The following is a 27,106-nucleotide window of genomic DNA, read 5'->3' as shown; positions in this document are numbered from 1 at the left end:
GTTGCTGATATGAGGGAATGGTCGGACCAGGGGACTGGGGTGCAGTCTGGAGTGTTAGTGTATGATAGGTGTGAGTTTAGGAAGATGAGGTCTAGTGTGTGTCCAGCTTTATGGGTGGGCTTGTTGACTATTTGTTCAAAGCCCATTGCCTGGAGTGTGGATAAGAAGGAGTCACAGTTGGAGGAGATCGAGGAGGCGTCCACATGTAGATTGAAGTCCCCCAAGATCAAGGCAGGTAAGTCCATGTTTATGTATTTAGCAATGGTTTCTATAAGGGGTGAGGCATCCGAGTCTATTGATCCCGGTGGGGCATAGACAAGGAGGATTTGAATATGTTTAGATTTGAAACATCTGAGTTCTAGCTTTTTGAAGGAGGTCTTGATAGGTTTTGTTTAAGATTCAGTTTCTTCTTGGTTGCTAGAAGCAGACCACCTCCTCTTTTTTTTGGGTCTGGTAATTGAGAAGACGTCATAGAGGTGAATAGGTAATTGGTTTATCAGTGCGGTGTCGGTGCTTTTTAACCAGGTTTCAGTAATAGCACAAACATCTGGGTTGGAGTCAAGCAGGTAATCGTAAAGAATGTGGGTTTTCTTAGTGAGGGACTGAGCGTTGAAGAGGGTAAGAGAATATCGTGAGTCCTAGTAGTTGTGTCAAGGGTGAGAGCATGATTGGGATGAGTGATCTCGTTGACTGATTCAAGGTCCGTAGTGATGGTTTGGAGAGGTGTGAGTGGCGGTGATAGATGATTGGAATGGGATAGGATTGCATGTTACCTACTCGGATGGTGGAGAGAGGGTGTATTAGGGAGAGGAGTCTGAAGATGGTGATCGAAACTGGTCTGGCTGGACTGGATTGGACAGGGTTACTGGCGAGGCTGGACTGGATGCTGGCGAGGCTGGGCTGGATGCTGGCGAGGCTGGACTGGATGCTGGAGAGGCTGGGCTGGATGCTGGAGAGGCTGGGCTGGATGCTGAAGTGGCTGTAATGGGTGCTGGCTTTAATCCAGGCAGTGAGATCTGTTAGGCTCAGGATCTTTTACTGTCAGTTACAGTTATTAAGGATGTAATCACTTCTGTGGGTATGGGTCGGGGCTCCCTCGGGGCTGCACGAAGGGGCGAACAAAGGGGCCTGCCCCTTTGTTGCGCTCCTTCGGTGCGCGACGCTTGGTGCGCGGCGCCGAAAGTGTAATTGAATTTAAAGCCCCACAGTGCTGGTTCCTGATTGGAGGCGCTGTTTCGGTGGGCGGGGCTCCGCTTTTTTCGGCGCGATTCAGCTTGCTATTATTTAGCTTTTTTTCCCTGGATGACTGCCGCGCTTTCGGTGCTGAGGCCTGCTGGGTGGGGAGAGAGTGGCACTGACCTTCCCCTGGCGGGGCTCGGCGCCGATCACGCAGGCCTTCCCCGTTCACGGCAGCAAAGATGAAGAGGAGATGGCGCCGAAAGTGTAATTGAATTTAAAGCCCCACAGTGCTGGTTCCTGATTGGAGGCACTGTTTCGGTGGGCGGGGCTCCGCTTTTTTCGGCGCAATTCAGCTTGCTATTATTTAGCTTTTTTTCCCTGGATGACTGCCGCGCTTTCGGCGCTGAGGCCTGCTGGGTGGGGAGACTCTGGGTGGGCGGGCCTCTGACTTAATATCATAGCGATATTAAGTCAGAGGCCCCAAAAATAAAAAAAAACACGTCCAAAAAAAAATCTGCCCATGGCCCGCAGGAGACTGGCCTGGGCGAGTGTTGGGAGAACAGGCACTTGCCTCGGAGCACTGGCTACCCGCGCACTTTAGTGAATTGAACTGATTGAAAATACCACCAGAGAATCCACACTGGAGAGAAGCCATTTATATGTAATAAGTGTGGTAAATATATCACTGAGATAGAAACCTTTAACTGCCACCAGAAAATCTATACAGGAAAATAACCATTTACATGTAGTGAATGTGCTAAAAGTTTCAGTCAGAAGGCATCTCATATTGCATCAGAAAGTACACATTGGAAATAAATTATTTATATGTAATGAATGTGGGAAAAGTTTCAGTTGGAAGGATTGCCTCAAATACATTTAGAAATCCCTTTAGAATATCCATAGAAAGGAAGATTCAAATGCCACATAGGAGAGAATCCATTTACATGTAGTGAGTGTGGCAAAAGCTTCTGTCAGAAAGATAGCTTAAAATGTCATCAGAGAATCCACACAGGAGAGAAGCCATTTACATGTAGTGAATGTGGCAAAAGTTTCAGTTAGAAAGGTCATCAGAGAAGCCATTAAGCTAGAAAATATCTTTCATATAGCATCAGAGAATCTCCACTGGAGTGAAACCAAGTCCTTGTACTTTGTGTGGTAAAAGCTTCAGAACTTTCAAGCCAGCAGAGAAGCCACACAGGAGTCACATGCAATACATGCACTTTTCAATATATTTTTAATTGTAGAATGGCCTGATAAAGATATTAATGAGTCTGATGCAAGAACAATACTACTTCTCCACATGCATCAAGAAATCTCTAACAGTCAGTGTATGCTGAGATTGTACTTTCCAGCAATTGAAATAGGTGAGGGCCTTACAGATGCAAATACTCAAACAGTGCTGTAGTATGAAAGTGAATGGCCAAAATTGGTCTTCGTTCTTAAGCATTAACAATTTTTACTAGAGTTGAAGGAATACATGAGACTCTGTCAATACATGAGGGGAAGAATCAATGGAATTTGCAAAGCATAGAAAAATCATTGCAAAGTCAGACCAGTAAACAAGGAAAATCACAAGAACATAAGAACCTGCCATACTGGGTCAGACCAAGGGTCCATCAAGCCCAGCATCCTGTTTCCAACAGTGGCCAATCCAGGCCATAAGAACCTGGCAAGAACCCAAAAACTATGTTGATTCCATGCTACTGTTGCTAGTAATAGCAGTGGCTATTTTCTAAATCAACTTAATTAATAGGTAATGGATTTCTCCAAGAAGTTATCCAATCTTTTTTTAAACACAGCTACACTAACTGCACTAACCACATCCTCTGGCAACAAATTCCAGAGTTTAATTGTGTGTTGAGTGAAAAAGAACTTTCTCCAATTAGTTTTAAATGTGCCACATGCTAAATTCAAGGAGTGCCCCCTAGTCTTTCTATTATCCAAAAGAGTAAATAACTGATTCACATTAACCCGTTCTAGATCTCTCATGATTTTAACCACCTCTATCATATCCCCCCTCAGCCGTCTCTTCTCAAAGCTTTTTCACTCAACGCACAATTAAACTCTGGAATTTGTTGCCAGAGGATGTGGTTAGTGCAGTTAGTATAGCTGTGTTTAAAAAAGAATTGGATAAGTTCTTGGAGGAGAAGTCCATTACCTGCTATTAATTGAGTTGACTTAGAAAATAGCCACTGCTATTACTAGCAACGGTAACATGGAATAGACTTAGGGGCAGATTTTCAAAGGGGTACGCGCGTAACCCCTGAAAAGCTGCCGCTTCCACCACCTGCGCGCCGAGCCTATGTTGCATAGGCTCGGCGGCACGCACAAGCCCCAGGGCTTTCCTGGGGGGGGTGGGGTGGTGTGTGTGTCGCGGTGGTGCATCATCGGGGGGTGTTCCATGGGCGGGGCTGTGGGCGTGGTTTCAGCCCGGGGGCGTTTCAGGCCGGGGAGTCACGCATCGGCTACGCGCGTATCTATTAAAATCCGGCATGCTCTGGTTTGCGCCGGGTGTGCGAACAAAAGTATGCTCTCGCGTACTTTTTAAAAATCTGCCCCTTAGTTTTTGGGCCCTTGCCAGGTTCTTATGGCCTGGATTGGCCACTGTTGGAAACAGGATGCTGGGCTTGATGGACCCTTGGTCTGACCCAGTATGGCATGTTCTTAACTTTGTCAAACGCCTTCTGAAAATCCAAATATACTACATGTACCAATTCGCCTTCTGAAAATCCAAATATACTACATGTACCAATTCACCTTTATCTACATGTTTATTAACTCCTTCAAAAAAAGTGAAGCAGATTTGTGAGGCAAGAATTGCCTTGGGTAAAGGCATGCTGACTTTGTTCCTTTAAACCATGTCTTTCTATATGTTCTGTGATTTTGATATTTAGAACACTTTCCACTATTTTTCGTGGCTAACTGGTCAGTAGTTTCCCGGCTCGCCCCTGGAGCCCTTTTTAAATATTGGGATTAAATTAGCCATTCTCCAGTCTTCAGGTTCAATGGATGATTTCTGGAGTTTATACCACCCAGTTCAGGTGATTTACTACTTTTCAGTTTGTCAATTAGGCCTGCCACATCTTCTAGGTTCACCGTGATTTGGTTCAGTCCTTCTGAATCATTACCCATGGAAACCTTCTCTGATACGGGTATCTCCCCAACATCCTCTTCAGTAAACACCGAAGCAAAGAAATCATTTAATCTTTCCGCGATGGCCTTATCCTCTCTAAGTGCCCCTTTAACCCCTCGATCATCTAACGGTCCAACTGACTCCCTCACAGGCTTTCTGCTTTGGATATATTTTTAAAAGTTTTTACTGTGAGTTTTGCCTCTATGGCCAACTTCTTTTCAAATTCTCTCTTAGCCTGTCTTATCAATGTCTTACATTTAACTTGCCAATGCTTATGCATTACCCTATTTTCTTCTGCTGGATCCTTCTTCCAATTTTTGAATGAAAATATTTTGGCTAAAATCGCTTCTTTTAGTTCCCCTTTTAACCATGCCGGTGATCGTTTTGCCTTTTTTCCACCTTTCTTAATATGTGGAATACATCTGGACTGTGCTTCTAGGATAGTATTTTTTAACAATGACCACGCCTCTTACACACTTTTTACCTTTGTAGCTGCTCCTTTCAGTTTTTTTCTAACTATTTTTCTCATTTTATCAAAATTTCCCTTTTGAAAGTTGAGCATTAGAGTTGTGGATTTGCCTACTGTCCCTCTTCCCGTCATTAATTCAGATTTGATCATGTTATGATCACTATTGCCAAGCAGCCCCACAACCAATACCTCTCTCACCAAATCTTGTGCTCCACTGAGAATTAGATCTAAAATTGCTCCCTCTCTTGTCGGTTCCTAAAAACATAAGAAATTGCCATGCTCGGTCAGACCAAGGGTCCATCAAGACCAGCATCCTGTTTCCAACAGAGGCCAAAACCAGGCCACAAGAACCTGGCAATTACCCAAACACTAAGAAGATCCCATGCCACTGATGCAATTAATAGCAGTGGCTATTCCCTAAGTAAATTTGATTAATAGCCAAGAACTTATCCAAACCTTTTTTGAACCCAGTGTTGCAGTTTGGGTGTTGCAGTCAGGATAGTGAACCCTTGGGCCGGTCTACCCGGAGAGACAGGGTAGGCCGGGAGGCGGAGCCACAGGCAGGTGGTATTCACCCGGGAACCAGGAACCCCCCAGGAGGAGCCCGTAGGGTCCTGGAACCTTGGGACTTAGGATGATACTCAGAGTCTTACTAGTAGAGAAAGCCTGGGCAGTGGGTGTAGCAAGGAAAGTCCAAAGGGAACACGATAGTCTGTAGGCCAGCAAGGCCGGCTGTGAACCGGAGCAGGCTGTAAGCAGGAACGGAGTCTGTAGCGTGCTGTGAACTGGAGCAGGCTGTAGACAGGAACGGAGTCTGTAGCGTGCTGTGAACTGGAGCAGGCTGTAAGCAGGAACGGAGTCTGTAGCGTGCTGTGAACTGGAGCAGGCTGTAGACAGGAACGGTGGACGGACCAAGGTCAGAGGCAGGCGGCAGGCAGAAGCGGAGTCAAGAACGGGCCGAAGTCGGAGGCAGGCAGCAGGCAGAAGCGGAGTCAGGAACGGGCCGAAGTCGGAGGCAGGCAGCAGGCAGAAACGGAGTCAGGGCGATCCAAAGGTCAGGTCAGAAACGAGGAGCAAACGAAGCGCAACTCAGAACTACTATGCAGTAGTGAACCTCGTTGCAAGGCAAGGAGAAGGTGTCCGGACGCCGGTTATATCAGGCTCAGGGCGTGGCGTCGTTAGCACAGGCGGGGCCAGACTTCCGGCAGCTGTGCGCCCATAGTGTGCGTCCTCACGCGCGCGGAGACGGGCAAGCAATGGCGGACGCCACGAGGAACCGGCAGAGCCGCAGGAGCGGCGTTTCCAACAGCGGAGGTGAGCACTGTTCAGAGCAGAAGGAGGGGAAGCGGTGGAGACCGCAACACCCAGCTACACTAACTGCACTAACCACATCCTCTGGCAACAAATTCCAGAGCTTGTGATACAGCGTGTGTCTCCACATCACAGGTCTAATTCTACCGGAGCCCATTGTAATCCTGTTACTTTTTGAGTTCCTTATGCCCTGTGTGTGTGTGTGTGGGCGGGGGGGGGGGGGGGGGAGACCTGTGGGCTGCACAGCTGTGAAGAACGGGTGTCTTTGGGTCACAGGTCTTATCCTACCTGAGCCCTCTGTAAACCCCTTTTTCTTTGACTTGTGGTTTTTCTGTGGTAATGGGGAATTAATTCATGAATAATTTAAAGTGAGTGAAACTTTCTTTATTGCAGCTAATTCTGCTTTAACTTCTGCCAGCTCCTTTTTTAAAGAAGAGAGTTCTGAACAAATGGGGCAAGCCTTAAGTTTCCAGATTATTTCCCTCAGCATAAAGGCTCCACAATAGATACATTGGATAGTCCTCATTTTGGTAAATTTGTTTGATTTATTTGATTTATTTATTTATTTTTAATTTTTCTATACCGAAGTTCCTGTACGAATACAGATAACACCGGTTTACATGATAACAACAAAATTCGCTTGGGAGCGTTACATAAAACAAATTGCAAATAACATATAGCATATATATAACATATAACAGAGAGCAGCATAACTAAGGAGGCATCCAAATATGAAACAAGTTATAACTAGTATATAAAGCAGAATATATCTTAATATAAACATGATAGATAGTAAACGTAAAATATAGTAAGGAGAACATATCATATCGTATAAATTAATTTCTCGTGCCTTAACTTTTCGTAAATATGTATCCGTGGAAAACTATAGAAGGGTGGGTGGGAAACAAAGTGTGAGCTAATTAAGGTGGGAAGGGGGGGGGGAATAAACAGTCGTAGGTTGCTGGTACTAAGATACTATAGAGGTTGGGGTTTGGATAATGAGACAAATAGCATTAGGAGTCCGGGAAGGCTAATCTGAATAGCCATGTCTTGAGTCTTTTTTTGAAGGTGTATTACTGTTAGCTGAGCCGCTGGTGAGGGAACGGGCAGTGGCAGCAGCAAAGGTGGCATGGGTTGTTGCCCAAAAACAATTTGAAAGGGTGAGGACCCGGTCGAGGTACGGGCATGTGAGTTGTGGGAGAACTCAGCCCAGGGGAGAAGTGCTGCCTAGTCGTCCTGATGGGTGTTGACATATAGGTGTAGAAATTGCTTCAAGGTTCGATTCAAGCGTTTCGCTTGACCATTGGCTTGAGGATGGAATGTGGTGGTAAAATCCAGTGAAATGCGAAATTTCCTAAAGAGATTGGGCCAATATTGGGCCGTGAATTGAGGTCCGCGATCGGATGTGATGTGTTGTGGTATTCCGTGGAGGCGGAAGATGTGTAACATAATAGTTGGGCCAGAATGGGGAGCAGATGGGAGGGAGGATAGTGGGGTGAAATGGGCCATTTTCGGAAATCGCTCCACTACTACCCATATCACTGTGTTGCTTTCAGAGGGCAGAAGATCCACGATGAAGAATGTGGAGATGTGTGTCCATGGCTTCATGGGGACAGGAAAAGGTTGTAATAGCCCCAAGTTTTCCCTGCTAGAATCTTGTGCTGAGTGCAGGATGGACATGAATCGACGTACGCTTGTATATCTTTGCGCATCTCATGCCACCAATAGTACTGCTGGAGAAGGGTTTGGGTCTGATCTCTTTCAGTGTCCAGCTAACTGAGAGTCGTGGGCCCCAGCTAGGACCTTGCTACGAAGCCTCTTCAGCACCACAGTTTTACCAGGAGGGACTGTAAATGTAGCAGAGAGGATGATGTGAGCCGGGTCTATGATGTGTTGGATAGGCTCCTTCGTGTCTTCAGCAGAGAAGGAGCGAGATAAGGTGTCCACCTTAATGTTTTTACTAGCTGGGCGATAGCGAAGTTCAAAGTTAAAATGTATGAAAAAGAGTGCCCAGCGAGCTTGACGTGGATTTAGGCGCTGGGCCTGCTGGAGATACACCAGGTTCTTGTGATCGGTGTAGACAGATATGCAGTGTTGAGCTCCCTCTAACCATTGTCGCCACTCTTCGAACGCAAGCTTAATGGCCAGGAGCTCCTTATTGCCAATGGAATAGTTACGTTCTTCAGGCAAAATGGATGATTTTAATGATAGGTTACAAATTTTAACTAATAGATCAGAAATTTAATTTTTTAGTTCCTTCATTACCCTAGGATGCACACCATCCGGTCCAGGTGATTTGCTACTCTTTAGTTTGTCAATCTGGCCTACTACATCTTCCAGGTTCACAGTGATTTGGTTCAGTTTGTCTGACTCATCACCCTTGAAAACCATCTCCGGAACTGGTATCTCCCCAACATCCTCATTAATAAACACGGAAGCAAAGAATTCATTTAGTCTTTCTGCAATGGCCTTATCTTCCCTAAGAGCCCCTTTAACCCCTCAGTCATCTAATGGTCCAAATGACTCCCTCACAGGTTTCTTGCTTCGGATACATTTTAAAATGTTTTTATTATGAGTTTTTGCCTCTATGGCCAACTTCATTTCAAATTCTCTCTTCGTCTGTCTTATTTATTTATGAATTTATTTATTTGTTTAAAACCTTTTGTATCATGAAGGGGCAAGATGGCCGCCGAAGAGTGAACGGAAAACGCAGTGCTCCCGAGGTGTGCTTATTCTTTGGCGAATAATTCCTGAATAATCCTAATTTCCTCACGGCATTATGCCCCACACAAAGCGTAAAGCCAAAGTAAGAATATTACCTCGACTCCGATCCCGCTAACACGACAGCCTTGGATAGAGGAAGCATTTTCCAGACTGGTAACTTCAACGCCGGTGAGTGCGGCAGCTGGAAACCTCAGTGACGAGCAGACGTTGAGCTCCCAGCCACGGAGATCTCATTAAGCCCCGGCGCGCCAAATGCCCCAGCTCCACCGAGTGAGAGGGAAGATCTTATAGCAATACCATCAGCTCTGCAAGCAATGAAACCGGGAACTTCTAAGGAGGTAGAACCCCAGAGAGGGAACGAAGAAATTTTGTTGCCCTCGGAGAGCCCGGAAAGATCGGGTTCCAGGGGTCAACCGGAGGAGCTGCAGTATCGATCCGCTGTGAGTGCTAAACCCCTGCAGGATGAGAGGGACGAGGGGAGTATGCAAGTGATTTGTGGAGTCTCTAAATCTATGTCATCTAAAATAACATTGGAAGAAATTTTAAAAGCTATTTCTTCTATGGAGAAGGCAATTGTATCCTTAACTACCATGGTAAAAGAGAGTATTTAAAAAAATCAGGTCCTGGAAGGAAGAGTTGAAAAGATGGAGTCTGAAATTGGAGGGATAGAGAGAAAGTTAACTAATGTGGAAAATATACAAGTGAACTTAATAAAATCTGAGAATCTTCAAAAGGAGAAAATGGATACACTGGAGAACCAACTGAGAAGGAATAATATAAGGATTATTAATTTTCCCAAAATGCGTCTGTTATCTCATCGAGAATTATTCAGAAGTTACCTATTGAATACGTTAAAGTTTGCTGAAAAAGATTTGCCAAAAATTGAAAAGATATATTACTTCGCTCAGGCTGCCAGTGAAATAAATAATGGGGAACAAAATCGAAATCAGGAAGCTACATTTGATTTGACAGCAATATTGGAACAATCCCAGGAACTTGTTGTTGAAGATAGAGCAACGTTGTTTATTCAACTATCTACCCCTTCAGAAAGAGACTTAATCTTGAAAACTTTTTTTCGAAACCAAACTCTAAAATTCTATGGATACCCGATAAAAATCTTTCCGGATTTTACTAAGAACACTCAAAGAGAAAAAAATTTCTTGGAATGAGAGAGGAAGCAAGGGCGATGGGAGCTAAGTATTCTCTACGTTTTCCATGTATCTGTGCGGTGGTATTTAATAATGTTAGATATGTATTTAGAGAACCAGATCAGCTACGAGTATTCCTTGACTCCCACTCACAAGAACCTACGGAGGGGGGGGGGGGGGGGGGGGGGGGGGGATTGGCGTAAATAGAGATAAGACCAGTTAACTCTAAGGCTTTAAATAATCCTGTGTTTATTTCCTTGATTTTCTGCTTATACAACATTTTGTCCCCCCAATTACCTGTAGCAAAATCCAGATAAGGGTTTATGTACCAATATTTCCTGATTGTAAATGGTTGTAATGATTAGAAATCCTTAACCTATACTGGATGTATTTTAACTGAACCTAACAGTTCTGTATATCCTCTGTTATTGTTGAAATTAATAAAAATTATAAATTAAAAAAAAACCAAAAACCTTTTGTATACCGGTGTTAGTGTGTACATCACATCGGTTTACATCATAACAAAAGCTTAGAAAATACATTTAACAGGGAATAACATGGTAAGGGCTGGGTGAACGCAGAAAAAGGCATAGAAATATAGAGCAACTGGCAAATGGTTCTGAACCTACGAAATTATAGGTTCTTAGCGTAAGTTCTTAACATAGTGAACTATTGGTACATATCATGCTTTACATTTAACTTATCAATGTTTTACACTTAACTTAACAATGCTTATGTTTTATCCTATTTTCTTCAGATGGATCCTTCTTCCAATTTTTGAAGGATGATTTTTTTAGCTAAAATAGCATCTTTCACCTCACCTTTTAACCATTACGGTTATCGTTTTGCCTTCCTTCCACCTTTCTTAATGTGTGGAGTACATCTGGACTGTGCCTCTAGGATTGTATTTTTAAACAATGTCCATGCCTGTTGAACACTTTTAACCTTTGCAGCTGCACCTTTCAGTTTTTTTCTATTTTCCTCGTTTTATCAAAGTTTCCCTTTTGAAAGTTTAGTGTTAGAGCTGCAGATTTACTTATTGTTCCCCTTCCAGTTATTAGTTTAAATTTGATCATGTTGTGATCACTATTGCCAAGTGGCCCCCATCACTGTTACCTCTGTCGGGAATAAAGTAAAGAGGATTTATATTCAGACAACCAACAGAGAGGTTCCAATAAAACCTCTCTGTTATGTGAGGTTATGTGAGGGGAAAGTCTTTTCAGGAGAAAGAAAAAAACTTACTGGTGAGAGACCATTGTCTTGTATTCAGTCTGAAAAAAGCTTCAGTAGGAAGGTAGATGTCGCACAAGAGAAGAAAATCCTCAAAGTAGAAGGCCAATTTACATGTAGTGAATGTGGTAAAAGTTTCAGTCACAAAGGAAGCTTCAAACTCCACCAGAGAATCCTCACAGGAGAGAAGCCATTCACATGTAGTGAGTGTGGTAAATGTTTCAGTCAGAAAGGAAGCTTCAAACTCCACCAGAGAGTCCACACAGGAGAGAAGCCATTTACATGTAGTGAGTGTGATAAAAGTTTCAGTTGCAAAGCAAACTTAGAATGCCACCAGAGAATCCACACTGGAGAGAAGCCATTTACATGTGGTGAGTGTGGTAAAAGGTTCAGTCGGAAAGAACATCTCAGATTTCACCACAGAATCCACACTGGAGAGAAACCATTTACATGTGGTGAGTGTGGTAAACGTTTCACTGATAAAAATAACATCAAACTCCACGAGAGAGTCCACACAGGAGAGAAGCCATTTACATGTAGTGAGTGTGGTAAATGTTTCAGTGATAAAAGTAAGATCAAACTCCACGAGAGAGTCCACACAGGAGAGAAACCATTTACATGTAGTGAGTGTGGTATAAGTTTCAGTTGTAAACGAAGTCTCAAATATCATGAGAGAATCCATACAGGAGAGAAGGAATTTATATGTAGTGAGTGTGGTAAAAGGTTCAGTCGGAAAGAATATCTCAAATCTCATGAGAGAATCCACACAGGAGAGAAGCCATTTACATGTAGTGAGTGTGGTAAAAGTTTTAGTCTGAAACAAAATCTCAAACATCATGAGAGAATCCATATAGGAGAGAAGAAATTTATATGTAGTGAGTGTGATAAAAGTTTCAGTTGGAAAGAATATCTCAAATCTCATGAGAGAATCCACACAGGAGAGAAGCCATTTACATGTAGTGAGTGTGGTAAAAGTTTTAGTCTGAAACAAAATCTCAAACATCATGAGAGAATCCATATAGGAGAGAAGAAATTTATATGTAGTGAGTGTGATAAAAGTTTCAGTTGGAAAGAATATCTCAAATCTCATGAGAGAATCCACACAGGAGAGAAGCCATTTACATGTAGTGAGTGTGGTAAAACTTTCAGTTGGAAAAAAGTTCTCAAAACCCACCAGAGAATCCACACAGGAGAGATGCCATTTACATGTAGTGAGTGTGGTAAACCTTTCAGTAATAAAAGAAGCTTCAAATCGCACCAGAGAATCCACCCAGGAGATAAGCCATTTACAATGTAGTGAGGCTGGTAAAACGTTCATTTGGAAACAAAATCTCAAATCCCACAGGAGAATCCACACAGGAGAGATGCCATTTACAATGTAGTGATTGTGGTAAAAGTTAAAGTGTGGAAAGAAACCTAAAACTACACCAGATAAACCATTAACATATAATGAAAGAGGTAAAAGTTTAACTCCTAAGATAGATTTCATATAGCATCAGAGAATCTGTGCTGGAGTGTAACCAAATGCTTGCACTTTGTGTGCTAAAAGCTTCAGAACAAAAGAAGAACTTTCAAGCCACACAGGAGTCACATGCAATTGACGCACTCTCCTATATTTTTTGTTATTGTAGAATGGCCTGATTAACATGCCGATACAGTAAAGTGCGGCCGCGGTTACCCTGCTTCTAACCCGCTTTATACCCACAATTTGGCCACGTTAGTCCAACCCGCGATTCACTATCCCTTTTAAGCCATCCTTACCGCTTCTTTAAATCATCAGGTAACCCTTTCTGCCCGCGGCATGTATATGAGATGTAAACGATCAGATTAGCTATTTCCTCCCATACAGTAACGTGCGTCCCGATTATCGCCTTTTTAACCTGTAGTTTTGCCGCGCATTTAACCTGCTAATTTACCACCTACCCTTACCCCTGCGTTAGTGTGGAGCGTCAGGCAAGCCCCGGCAGAGAGAGACAGCAATAGGCAGGTTCCGGTCAAAATTGACTTGACATGCTGTTAAAGCAAATGCGAATAAAGTGGCACAAAAGTAAACTTTACTGCATGTGAATGACAAACAGTCCTCTCTCCCCCCCCTCCCGAAGCAAGGCGCGTGGCGAAAATCGACTCGACATGTTATTAAAGCAAATGTGAATAAAGTGCCTTGCTTCGGGAGGGGGGAGAGAGGACTGGCAACCCCCGATGCCCGAGCGTAGGAGAACCATCCACTTCCTGGTAACTGTCATTTCAAATGACATTTGAAATGACAGGTACCAGCACACCCAGGATAGGCTCTGTATAGCGCTCTATACAGTAAAATGGATTGCTCAGGCCTACCGCTTCATGGACGTGCTTTGGACGCGGCTTGCATTTGCATCTCATTTAAATACTGTATCGAGCGGTATGTGATCCGAACTGTGCATGCGGCAAACGAGGGTGCGCCCGGCACTGCCGCACTCTAATGCGTCCTTACTGTATCGGCCTGAAAGATATTAAAGAGTTAAGTACAAGAACAATACAACTTCTTACTATGATTCAAGTAACTTCTAAGAGTCACTGTATGCTGAGTTTGAATTTTCTAACAGCTGAAGGTGGGGTGGGCCTTACCCAATCAGTGCTGAAGTACGAAAGTGAATGGTCTCCATTCTTAAGCGTAGACAATTGTTACAAGAGTTGTAGGAATAAGGGAGACTCTGCCAGTTCATGAGGGGAAATAAGCAATGGGATTTGCAAAACAGGAGAAAAATCATTACAAAGAATCAGACCAGTAAACAAGGAAAATCAATTCCCCAAAACACAAATATAGTGGGAAATACAAGGAGTTACTTCAAAAACCCACACGGCTCAAAATCTGACATAGGAATGGCCCTGGAATGGTGAGCTTAAACATAAGGATGAGAGATTGATAATTGCAGCCCAGGACAGGGGATGGTTCACAGCAGAGAAGAAACCCTGTAGAACAGACAAATGCAGGGTCTGTAAAACAGAACTAGACAAGCTTACACAGCTTGCTGCTGGAGGTCAGGTCCTGATATGAGACCTGGGTACAGAAAGATGTAATAAGGTGGTCTGGCTCATCCTCAGAAGTTGTGTAAACATTATAACATCGCTGTACCAGGAAAGCACTGGGATCCTGATCCTGAGAGAAAAGTGGACATTGCAGTAAAGTAAAAAAAGACAGGAAGATCATTGCTGATAGAGGTGTCAGCAGCAGGTGTATACTCTGTGGATCAGATGGAGAGATCAAAGATCCTTAAGTGCCATAAGATGGAATCTGTGACCAAGAAAATGTGGCAGAAGGACACAGAGCTGGTCTAGATATATTGGGTGCCACGGGACCAGTGTTGCCAGGTTTTCATGAAAGAACAAGCACTTTTTTTCCAAAAAAACAAGCCCAAAAAAAGCCCAAAACACATGAGATTGAAACATTTTATTTTTTTTATAGCAGTTAATGCCCTCACATACTCGTACCCCTCTCCCCACCCCCCTACAAGCAAATCTCTGGCCCCCACACTCTCATTCCCCCCCTCCCTAACCCCTCCTAGCACATCTCTGGCCCCCACACTCATTCCCACTTCCCTAACCCCTCCGAGCACATTTCTGGTCCCCACACTCTCATTCCTCCCCTCCTGATCCCTGGCTGTAGCTGCACACTCTGGATTCCTTTGCTGTTGCGCTCCAATGCTGCGCTGCTGGCCTTCCCGTCCCGCCCACGTGCGATGCTGGCTGGGTCTGCCCACAAAATGTGCTCCTGACGTGTGCATCAACAAGGCTTGCAGCTCTGCTCTGATTGGCTTACTGCTGCAATATAGGGATAGGGTGCGCGGGCTATGGACAGGCTTCATCGCAGCAGCAGCAGCAGCCAATCACTGTAACATGATTCAGAGCACAAGTCCCGCCCAACAAGCCCAAAAAAACGCGACTGGCAGAAAAAATAGCCCAATTAAAAGCAACCCGCGAATCGGAAAAAAAAAACGCGAAAGACTACAAAAAGAAGCCCAATCTCGCGGTAAATAAGCGAGGTTGGCAACACTGCACGGGACTGACTAAGAAAAATGTTCAGGCACAGCTGGAGCTGTTGCCTCTGCATATAACATCTTATGATCTCCAGAAGGAGGCTCTCTTTAGCACAATTGAAGTATTATGAAGAGCATTAGCAATGAATTTGAGAGTTTGACATCTTATTCGAGGTGTCCTGACTTAGCATTTGTCTGTACAGAACGTGACAGGAAAGTCACTCAGCTCCTCACCTTAAAAAGCACCAAGTGCTCCATTCACAGTTGAAGGACAGAAAATAATGGAACAGAGTGACTCTTGATATTCCTTGCCAGTACTTTCACTAGGTGCAAAATCTAGACCAAATGTGAGTAAGGCCAGTATTAGTATTTAAGGATGAAAAAAGAGAAAAAGATAAATGCACGCATTGGCCAGGATCAAAAGGTCCCCGGCCTGAGCCTCTGCACATGAGGTATTGATGGTGTCAGTGACAGTGCAGGATCTTCAGGTGAAGGTCACATCCCTGCCACAGTTATAGGCCCTGGGGAACCTGCTCAGGGACCCAATGAATCAGGAAATAATCCTCAGAAGTTAATGACAAAATGAACAGGGGCTGGGATGGAGGCACACGGTTCCCTGAGGATGAGAAAGAGCTAATTTACTGCAAATTTCATGCAACGTCCCTGCATTTTCATGCAACGTCCCCTCTCCCCTTTGCCCCTTCCCTTGGAATTTAACCTCCCAAATGCTCCTTGCTGTGATAGATGGCCCACAATGCCATGTGCTCATGTTGTTATTGCTTACATTCTTCATATATCTTGATACGCCTCATACTGTTATTTTATTTATTTATTTATTTAAAGTCTTTTTTATACCGAAGTATAGCAAAAAATGCCTTCACTCCGGTTTACAGAATAACAACTTGATACATACAACGAGTTTGATACATATGTTAGTTTACGTTCTTCATATATCTGTATATGCCTTAGAGTTTTTCTCTGCGTTAAAGTTATTTCAAGAAATATATTAATTTCCTTAACTCCCGTTGCCCCTGCCCCTGTTTCATGTAACTCTCGTTTCCCTGTTAACAATGTTCGATGTAAACCGGTATGATGTACCTACAAATGTCGGTAGATAAAAATCTTAAATATAAATTTTAAATCTAGAGAGCACAGAGGGAGAGCCCTCCAAAACCTGGAAGAAGAAACAGCATCAAAGTTAAACTGCCGAAAAATATCAAATGATCTTAATTATAAATCTCAAAGTGGAAAATAAAAAGAAGAAAAGAATTGCAGAACAATTTGTATGAGCATCATTTTTCTTAGAAAGAGAGAAAATCCATTCTAGGATTGTAAAACATGGGATGAGTTGGTTTTAGTCTTTTCCCATCAACCCTCCCCGCTTCCCTTAATACGGCTGTCCCTGGGAAGAGGCGCAAGTGAAGTTTCGGGGTCTCTGCATTGCCGCTGTAACCTCGTCCCCTGACGTCTAACATCACTTCCTGTTCCTTGGAAGCACCAGTGAGGCAGGAGGTGCAGCAGCCGATGGGTGGAGATCTCTGCATTGGGACTGAAAATCCAGTGAACCCTTCCCTCACCCCCCAGTCCTACCCCAAATCCCCCCTCTTCAATCTCAGGGGCAAACCCACTCTTCAGAATATCAGAGGGGCCTGCAGGGGCTGAGTCTTCCCAAGCCCCACAACCTTTAGGGTCAGCTCTGCTCCCAGGGCATCATTGTGGAATATACTTTGAACTCCTCAGCTCCGTGTGCTGCGAGGGTCAAGAAAGCAAACAATGTTAGGAATTATGAGGAAAGGAATGGAGAATAAAATGTAGAAAGTCATAAAACCTCTGTATTCCTCCATGGTGCGTCTGCACCCCGAGTCCTGTGTGCAATTCTGGTCCCTGCATCTCAAAAGATTTATTATGGATGTTTCTAAGTTCCTGAGAACTTTGGGTCTAGTGAATTATAAATGTTTAAAAAAAACAAAAAACTGCAGAACTAGAAAAGGTACAGAGAAGAGCAATCAAAACGATAAAGGTGATGATGGAAAGGCTAAAGAGGTTAAGGCTGTTTACTCTTACTCCCATTTACTCCCTTCTCTCTCCACTGTCACTCACCCTCGCACTCGTTCCCTTCTCTAGGTCACTTACCACCTTCCTCCCCTCTCTTACCTTCCCTTTCAGTCAGTTACTCATTCATGTCCCTTCTTTTCCTCTCTGACCCTTCCTATGCCTCATTCTCACACCCTGATTAATTCCCTTATTCATTCACCTTCCCTTTTAGTTACAACCCATATTTCTCATCCCTCCTCCCCCGGATGTCCTTCTCAGCCTGAGGGCAGGTTACTATTAGACCCACAGTAAACGGGTCCTCTCCTTACTGGCGGGAGTTAGGAACCTTGCCAGCGTGCTGTCACATGTAACCTCTCTTCACTGGCAGCAATGGGAACCTCCCACCAGTTACTTGAGGTCTCCTCACTGGTGGGAGGTGGTAACCCTGCCAGCATATAGTCATATTGGGCTTCTCCACTTGGGGGTGGGAACCCTATGAGCATGCGGTCACACAGGGCTTCTCCTCGCTGTTGGCAGATGGGAACCCTGCTAGCATGCCGTCGCATTTGACATCTCATTGGTGTGGGTGAGAATGGCACCAGCATGCTATAACATGGGATTTGTTTGCTGGTGAGGGGTGTGGGACCCCTGCCAGCATGCAGTCATACAGGATTTCACTAGTGGGGAATGGGACCCCTGCGAGTATGCTGTCACATGTGGCTTCTTCTTGCTAGTGGGTGATCGAAACTACCAGCATGCAGTCATTCAAGGCTTCACTTCACCGGTGGGGCATAGAAACCCTGCCAGCATGCCATCACATGTGCCCTCTCTTCACTGGTGGGGGAAGATATTATGCAGGATGTGGACCCTTGAGCCGAGGTGGGGTTGATGCTACGTGCAAGGCAAGCCCTTCGGGTTCCCACCGTCGGTAGGCGGAGTTGGCTGATGGAGGCCTGCTGGAGCTTCGCCAATACCAGCTCTCATTCCCCGCAGGTTGAGCCCTTGGGTGCCAGGGCCAGCTGGAGTTAGGTAGGCCTCTATCCAAGGTCTTCAGATGGACAAGGAGGAGGTCAGCCAGGGACCAGCAACGGTAGGAGTGGAGGTTCTGAACTGGACGAGGCAGAGTCCCAGAGACCCAGATGTTGCAGATGTTGCAGAATGCCGCAGCTCGTTTAATTACTAATACTCGACGGCATGAACATATTACGCCAGCACTCATGTTCCTACATTGGCTACCCGTATCCCACAGAATTACTTATAAAGTTCTCTCACTCATCCACAAATCAATTCACAACCAAGAGATGCAATGGTTCTCTGATCAATTCATTTTTCGCACCTCCAACAGACCAACTAGAAATATCTACCAAGCGAAATTAGCTGTCCATCCTCTAAAACACATCAAACACGTATCCACCAGAGACCGCTCATTCTCCATAGCTGGAATCAATATCTGGAACAACATGCTGTTGGACCTGCGTCTTGAATCCTGTCACAAAACGTTCAAACAAAACCTTAAAACATGGTTGTTTGAACAAGCTTTCACTCTATGAATCATATCTAACCTAAAATTCAGCTATCCCATATCTTTACTTACCTTTTCCAGGTTATTTTCCTAACCAATTGTATTTATTATGCCTCTAAGACATACCCCCCCTCTGTTATGCATTTCTAGATATTGAATTTAACGTGACTTTGGTCTTACCTTGGTCAGTTAATTTACTCCTGCGTTATACTTGATTATTTATATTTTATAGTTTTTATTGTTAATGATGTTAGCATATTACCCTTGAAACCCAATGTTTTCTGTAAAGCCTGTTGCTGTTATATGTTTTATTTATTTATTGATTTATAGATTTTTCTATACCGGGGTACGTAAATAACATCACCTCGGTTTACATTCAAACAGTAATACAGCATTGCGCTTTACAATTTAACATGGTAACTGAACAAATACAATACAGTATATAACTATGTATTAAAAGAATATAAGCAATATATGAGAGATTGTGGTGGATAGGAAGAGTAGTTGAGGATACAGATCATTGATAGTAGGCTTTTTTAAATAGCCAGGTTTTAAGGTTTTGTTTAAATTTTTTGTGGCAGAGTTCCTGGCGTAATTCAGAGGGCATGGTGTTCCATATAGTTGATCCAGCAATGATGAAAGATCGTTCTTTTGTACTAGAGAGTTTAGTCAGATTGGGTGCTGGGATATTTAGTTTGGCTAAATTCTGGAATCTCGTTGGGCGGGAAGACATTTTGAATTGCAGTTGATCTGTGAACCAGAGCATTTCTCTGTTTTGAATGGCTTTGTGTATCAGCGACATAGATTTATAAATTATCCTTTAAGCCACGGGTAGCCAGTGCAAAGACTGAAGAGCTGGAGTGATGTGATCATGGCGGCTTGTGTCAGTGATAATGCGGGCAGCTGCATTTTGCAGCATTTGCAAAGGTTGAATGGTGGCTTTAGGTAGACCCAGTAACAGAGCATTGCAGTAATCAATTTTTGATAAAATAGTTGCTTGTAAGACTGTGCGGAAATCATATTGGTATAATAGAGATTTAATACGTTTAAGAGTGTATAGCTTAAAGAAATGTTTTACTGTGTAAACTGTTATATGTAAAGCCTGTTGCTAATTTGTTTCACTGTAAACCGAGGTGATGTATAGCTATACGTACCACGGTATAGAAGAATCTATAAATAAATAAATAAATAAATGAGAGACAGACGTGGCGCCTGAGTAAGAACAGGCTGAAGTCTGAGAGGCCAAGTCCAGACTAAGTATAGCAGAGGTGTCTTTGAACAAGCCAGAGTCATGGTAGGTTGCAGGCAAGGAGGAATGGCAAGGCAATGGTCAGGTCCAGGAGACAATGAATAGAGTAGTCGAGCAAAGCAGAGTTTGGGTCCAGGAGATGATCAGTAGCGTGGTTGGGCAAAGCACAGATCAGGTCCAGGAGATGATCAGTAGCGTGGTCGGGCAAAGCAAAGGTCGGGTCCAGGAGATGATCAGTAGCGCGGTCAGACAAAGCAGAGGTCGGGTCCAGGAGATGATCAGCAGCGTGGTTGGGCAAACCAGAGGTCGGGTTCAGGAGTCAATCCGTAGAACAAGTAGAGTTATATGCAGGACACAAGAATAAGGAAAAGTAACATGATCAGGAACACGAAGGATTCACCAGAGGAGGCAACGAAGTACACAACCAGTGTGGAGACCTGTTGCAAAGGCAACTAAATGAGGCTGGGCCTGGCTTTATATACCGGGATCCAGTGACATCATCATCTGGGGCCGTGGGTTGGTTTCCCGCCGCGGCTCCTTTAAAAGAAGCAGAGATGTGCACGCACCTAGGGAGGAGCGCGGTGCAGGACGGCGTCTCCCCGTAGACCAAGGAAGTCCGTCGCGGAGACAGGAGCACCGGGGGTGACTCGAGGGCGGTGGCCCGTGGCCGCGAGGGAAGAGGAGCAGACGCTGGAACAGGCAGATGAGTGTAAGATGCCGTGGCCAGTATGTGCAACAGAAGGAAGCCCTGCCAGCATGCTGTCACACATGCCCTGTCCTGCTGGTGGGGGTGGGAACATGTCACTTCCCGTTGCACTGATGCTTTGATCTACCTGTTCAAGTGAGAACTTGGCCTTCCTGATGACTGCATGTCGGAGCATTGTTGGGCCACACATAATGCAGAGTTTGGAAAGGATAGGTGAACTGTGTTTCTAGTGAGAGAGGGAGCAGTCGGAGGGAGCGGGGGGCGAGAGTGGGTTTATGTCAGGAATAACGAGTAAATTGTCACTGCAGTAGAAGGGGCAGGTAACTGTCATGCTGCTATTTTGTTTACTTAAAAACACAATAGGGCAATGCAAACATTTTATTGAGTTATTAGGTTAGGTTAATGCATTTTTCAAGATTATATTTTGCTTTGCCTTTCAGGATTTCTGCAGGTGTAATTTGCTCCAAATCATGTTGCATTTCTTTTAATGTGATTATGTCTCATTTCTTTATGGATATTTTCTTTGGCATAAGTATAACTTCTAGATAGGGTGACCTCCTGCCTGGTTTTGAACCGGACAGTCCGGTTTTTCCATCGGTTGTACGAGTGTAACCGGACCCAGTAAAATCCAGTCGAGAGCGGTGCACAAAGGACTGGCAGGAAACAAAACACAGAAAACGGGTTGTGCATGCTCCCAAGATTCCTCCTCCTTTCCTGCAACTTGCTGGCGACAGAGGTTACGTCCTAAAGATGCAACTTCCACTGCAAGCAAGTTCAAGAAAGCAGGGGCACAACTTGTGTGCCTTTTCTGTAGCCAGAGGCCTCTTCCCCTATTTGTGGTCGCTGCTCCCTGCTGGTAATTTCCTCCCTCTCTGTGTTGCTGCTGCTGCTGGGCAGCCAGGAGCACCGTCACCCTCCTTCTCTTGCCACTGCCGCTGCGGTGCTGCCAGCCCTGATGCCAGGAATCGGGACCCGTCTGCCTTTATTTCTGCTGTCAGACTCCCACCCCCAGACCAGCTCCATTGCACTTCTGCTGCTGTCCCAGGGTTTCTCATTGTGGAAGGTCATTGTGGTGGGGGGGAGGATAGGGAGGAGTGGGGAGCAAGGGGTGGGGGCAAGAGTGCGAGAGAGAGCAAAAGGAAAGAGAGTGAGAAGAGACCAAGGGGGTGGGAGCAGGGAAAGGAGGAGGGATGCTGACGAGAGGGGAAGAGGCAGAAGATAGCATGCATGGGAGGATATGACATCATCGGGGTGATCAGTCATGAAAAACAAGGGCTCCTCATCCCCTCAGGCTATCCATTAAATATCACAACCATCTCTGCTTAAATTTAAGAACTTTTGTCGGGATTGCTTCTCCTTATCGATTGGATGTCTGAACAGTGGAAATCTGTGGATTTCAGAAAGTACTCATCAAAAAGGAGCAGCGGCTCGGCAGCTGCCGAGAACAATTTGTCAAATCAAGAAGGAACAGAACGCGTGGAGGGCCTAGAAGAACCATCAGCGGTATTGGACACTGACTTTCCCTCCCGTGCGGAACTCTGATCCTGGTTTAGCGAATTAAGACAGGATATTAATAAAAGGGGGAATAAAGATTATAATCTTTATTCCCCCTTCTTATTTCCAACTCCACGTTTCACGTCCCTGTTATAATGTAACATTATTCTCCTTCAATTTGTCTACTGTTTGGTTGGTTACAGTTTCTACTTGTTCGATGTGAACTGGGTTGATTTGATTTGTATCAAGAAATCCGGTATATAAAAGCCTTCAATAAATAAATAAATAAATTACAAAAAAGAAATTCTCGATTTAATGGGCAAATTAAGAGAAAAATGGCAAATCTTGGCCAGCGGATGTACGAGATAGAGACTACCACGGAATCTCAAGCAAAGAAACTACAGCAATTAAGAGATTTAACAGCAAATCAGGCAGACTACTCGTCCTTGTTAGACATGGTCAAGGACCTACATAGAAATGACGGCAGAAGAAGACCAAACAGCCCATCCAGTCTGCCCAGCAAGCTTTCACAGTTATTTTTCTCATGCTTATCTGTTTCTCTGACCGCTGAGGTCAGGGCCCTTATTGGTAACTTTTTGGTTCTAATTTCCTTCCACCCCTGCTATTGATGTAGAGAGCAATGCTGGAGCTGCATAAAAGTGAAGTATCAAGACTAATTGGTATGTGGTAGTAACCGCCGCAATAAGCAAGCTACTTCCACGCTTATTTGTTTACCCAGACTATGCAATTCAGTCCTTGTTGGTAGTTGTCTGAATGTAAATCCTCTTATCTTCATTCCCCCCTGCCATTGAAGCAGTGAGCTGCGCTATATATGTATTCAAAGTGAAGTATCAGGCTGAATTGGTTTGGGTAGTAACCGCCGTAACAAGCAAGCTACTCCCTGCTTTTTTGTGAATGCAAATCCTTTTTTCCACATTTCCTCTTGCCGTTGAAGCTTAGAGCAATGTTGGAGTCGCATTAACCGTGTGTATGTTTATTGAATAAGGGTATTAATCACCAGGTAGTAGCCATCATTCCCGCAAGCCACCCCCATGCCTCTTCTCTTCATTCACATCCTCAAGACTTTATGGATCCACAGTGTTTATCCCACACTCCTTTGAAATCCTTCACAGTTTTAGTCTTCACCACTTCCTCGGGAAGGGCATTCCAGGCATCCACCACCCTCTCTGTGATGAAATACTTCCTGACATTGGTTCTGAGACCTAAAAAACCAATTGAGAGCGAACTTGACTGCCAAGAAATGGTCACCAAGGTTTGCAGGCACATACTCACACAGGCGCAATCTCCTGAGAAGATAGAGGCTGCACCGCCAATATCAATTGATTTGGGCCCAAAATCTTCTAATTGCCTTCGAGATATTGTTACCTGTTTCCACAAATTTGCTGTTAAAGATCAAATATTCTCAGCTGCTAGAAAGTTGTCATCTTTCTCATGAGAAGGCCATTCAATAGCAGTTTATGCAGATCTTTCAGCCATCACTCTCCGGCACTGCCTGGAAATGACAGATGTTACAGATATATTACACAGAGAAAAAATCCGCTACTGATGGCTTTACCCATTTGGACTTGGTTTCTCCATTCAATATGCCTCTCACCGAGCCCGCTCGAGCAGTGAAGCCGCCAAGATACTTAAAGATGCAGGGTTTGAAGTTCCCTCAGGGGCCCTGAAAGTTACCTCTCAGCCGGTTAAAGGGTCAGATAATAGGGATGCTTGTTGTATTTAGCGTCGGAAAAATTTGGAGCTACTTGCTCAAGCCCGATATGGAGGAATAAACATCGCTGTTCACGATAGTTTGGGCTAGTATGATTCCTCCCTTTTTTCTATTGTTTGCAGTTTGGCGATCCTGGGAGTTGGACGACTGGGCTACTTTTCTCAGCTACCCCTTTTCCTTTTGTACAAGAATGGCCACTTTTAGAATATTATCACTAAATGTTAAGGGGTTAAATTCCCACTGTAAATGTCAGCTCGTTTTAGTGACCTACGTCACTTTCAGGTGGGAGTGGCCTGCGTTCCGGAGACACACTGTAAACATAGACATGATCATCTGATGCTCTCCACTGATTATCCCTCTCAATTTTGGTCAGCATCTACAAAAGATTCGAAGTATACTGGGGTTGGGATTCTCATACGCAGGGATTTGATACTTATTTATTTTATTTTATTTATTATTTTTATATACCGACATTCATCTCAATTGAGACATCACACTGGTTTACATTCAGGTACTGTAAGTATTTCTCTATCCCCAGAGGGCTTACAATCTAAGTTTTTGTACCTGAGGCAATGTAGGGTAAAGTGACTTGCCCAAGGTCACAAGGAGTGCCAGCGGGACTCGAACCCTGGTCTCCTGGTTCATAGTCCACTGCTCTAACCACTAGGCTATTCCTCCTCCCTTGAGTGTGGATCTTGATCTTGGTTCTGGCTATTCACCTCTAACACTAAACAGGGTCTCTTTTTTTTTTTTTTTTTTTCCAGCCCTCTCTGAGCTTATAACCTCACATTCTGAGGGTCATTTATTAGTGACAGGGGATTACAATATTACAGTTAACCCAGTTCTTGATAACTCACAAGGAATAGACACTTTCCTCACAGGATTGCAAACTGTTTAAGCTATTATTAAGTAAAGAATGTCTTCTAGATGTGTGGCGGAATAGACACCCTCATTCCAGCAATTACACCTTTTTCTCTATGGTCCATAATTCCATAATTCCTATTCCCGAATTGAAATGCTTATGTTAGGTAAAGGTTTAATACTGAGGGTGCAAGCAGTGGACATAGAACCGATCACTTGTTTTTGGTGGTTATGACAAGGGGCAACTTTACTGGAAACTAAATGACAGTTTCTTAGATAATTAATCTTTTATGGGTCAACCACAGGAGAATATCAAAGATTATTTGCTTATTAATGATACCAAGGACACCTTGCCTAAAGGCACTCCGTATCGTGTACCGTGAAGAGGTCTGTGGCTATCGTGTGCAGGCCATAGATGGTTTCTGCCCTCTCACCGATCACAATCAGGTATTCAAACTCTTCAGCCAGTCTCCTGCCTTGTCCGGTTCTTCAAACTGTAGGGTCTTTCCATCTTTCCAAACCCTCAAAGTAGCTGGAAACTGAAGTGCAAAACGTATATTCTTCGCGAACAGGGAATTGCAGGTGTTCGCAAAAAGTTTTCTTTTAGCAGCCACCACCGCAGAGAAGTCTTGGAAGATGATCACTTTTGCACCCTTGAAGGTGAGCTCTGCAGATTTCCTGAATGCTGTCAGTACCTGGGTCTTGTGGGTCCAGTCTAGAAATTTGGCGATCACCAGACGAGGGCGGGTCACCATCTCTTTCCTGGGGCCTAACCTGTGTGCCCTCTCCACGATCAGCTTGCCTTCCAATGCGGGGAGCTGTAAGGCCTTGGGTAACCATTCCTCCAGCAGATCTTTGAGCTCACTATCTGGGATGTTTTCAGGTATATCCAGAAACTTCAGGTTATTCCTCCTTGTTCTGTTTTTGAGGTCCTCTAACTTATGCTCCGCAGCGCTTATCGCGGTTTCCAGCAGAGTTACCCGGGCTGCCAACGCCACGTGCTCTTCCTCTATGGCTGAGATTCTGCCCTCCGCAATATCCAGTCGGCGCCCCACATCACTGATCGAGTCCTTTACTGCTTGTATGTTTTCGTTAAGCCCCACGAATTTTGGCTCAAGTCCTGCTATAACCGCCGCTGATAGACGCGCGATCGCCTGCTCATCTAGCCCCCCTCCCTCCGGGCCTCCTCGTACGTCCGCCATCTTAGAGTCTGTCTCTGCCGCTCTAACTTTGTCTTTTCTCACCGGTTTGCCGGGCATGCCTACCTGCGGCGACGTGCTCACTCTGAAGCGCTGCAGCTTAAAAGATAATTGCGTTGAAAAATTGAAGCGAAAACCGTCGAGGTTAGTGAGGAGACCCGGTTTCAGGGTGGGGCAGCACCTGGAGCTGAGCAAAGAGCGACTTGCCCGGCTCACCGCATCACGTGATCTCCGATAGTGCAGTTTTTAAAATAGATGATGGGGGAAAGCCGACAGATGCTCAAAAGTGCATGGTTTGGAATGATGTATCTTAGAAGGATACTAAGAGAACAGGGAAATAAGGCATCCCAGTAGATTACACCTTATCCGCTTGGCATTTATTGTATTTCAGTAAAGAGCAGATGTACAGAAAGATTTCAAATTACCCCTGATATCTGATTAGCAGGTTGTTAATACAAACAAAAAAACATACTTTGAAATGTCTGTATACAAATGGGAGAGTTAGAGTGTGGGGCACTGGATGAAGAGAGAGATATAATTGTCGCCTCAGAAACTTGGTGGAACGAAGATAACCAACGGGACACTGATATACCAGGGTTCAAATTATATCAAAATGATAGGATGGATCAAATTGGTGGAGGGGTGGCCCTATATGTTAATAGGGAGCATTGAGTCTAATAGGATAAAAGTTCTGCAGGAAACAAAGTGTAATGTTGAATCTATGAATATTTATTTATTTATTTATTTATAGATTCTTATATACCGCGGTACGTATAGTTCTACATCACCTCGGTTCACAGTGAACAATAACTTAGCAACAGGCTTTACATATAACATGTTCTACAGAAAAACAAAAGTAGCAACAAATTTTACATATAACAGTTAATACATTACGTAAACAGTCAAATAATCAAGTTTTATATAAATAACGGATACAAGAAACAAAATAGGACTAAAATAGTAGTGGGGGTATCTTACTGATCACCTGGCCAGAATGAACTAACAGACAATGAAATGCTAAAGAAAATTAGGGAAGCTAACAAAGTCAGCAGCACAGTTATAATGGGTGATTTCAATTACCCCAGTATCAAGTGGGTGAATG

At 44.2% G+C, this 27,106-nt stretch overlaps 2 protein-coding genes across 3 annotated transcripts in view; both read left to right on the top strand.

Moving 5' to 3' along the window:
- LOC115083461 (gastrula zinc finger protein XlCGF57.1-like) overlaps nt 1-27,106 on the top strand; it is a 389,522-nt gene that overhangs the window by 333,929 nt on the left and 28,487 nt on the right. The gene's annotated exons all lie outside the window — the stretch shown is intronic.
- LOC115085192 (gastrula zinc finger protein XlCGF26.1-like) lies at nt 8,872-12,491 on the top strand. Its single transcript, XM_029590917.1, has 3 exons — nt 8,872-8,898; nt 11,235-11,821; nt 11,903-12,491. Exons 1-3 carry the CDS (start codon nt 8,872-8,874, stop codon nt 12,489-12,491), a joined length of 1,203 nt encoding a protein of 400 aa, XP_029446777.1.

This window comes from Rhinatrema bivittatum, chromosome 2 (assembly GCF_901001135.1).
Source record: "Rhinatrema bivittatum chromosome 2, aRhiBiv1.1, whole genome shotgun sequence".
In the NCBI taxonomy this organism is placed as follows: Eukaryota; Metazoa; Chordata; class Amphibia; order Gymnophiona; family Rhinatrematidae; genus Rhinatrema; species Rhinatrema bivittatum.
The sequence above is the reverse complement of the archived record's forward strand: the minus strand, read 5'-3'. Positions and strand labels throughout refer to the sequence as shown.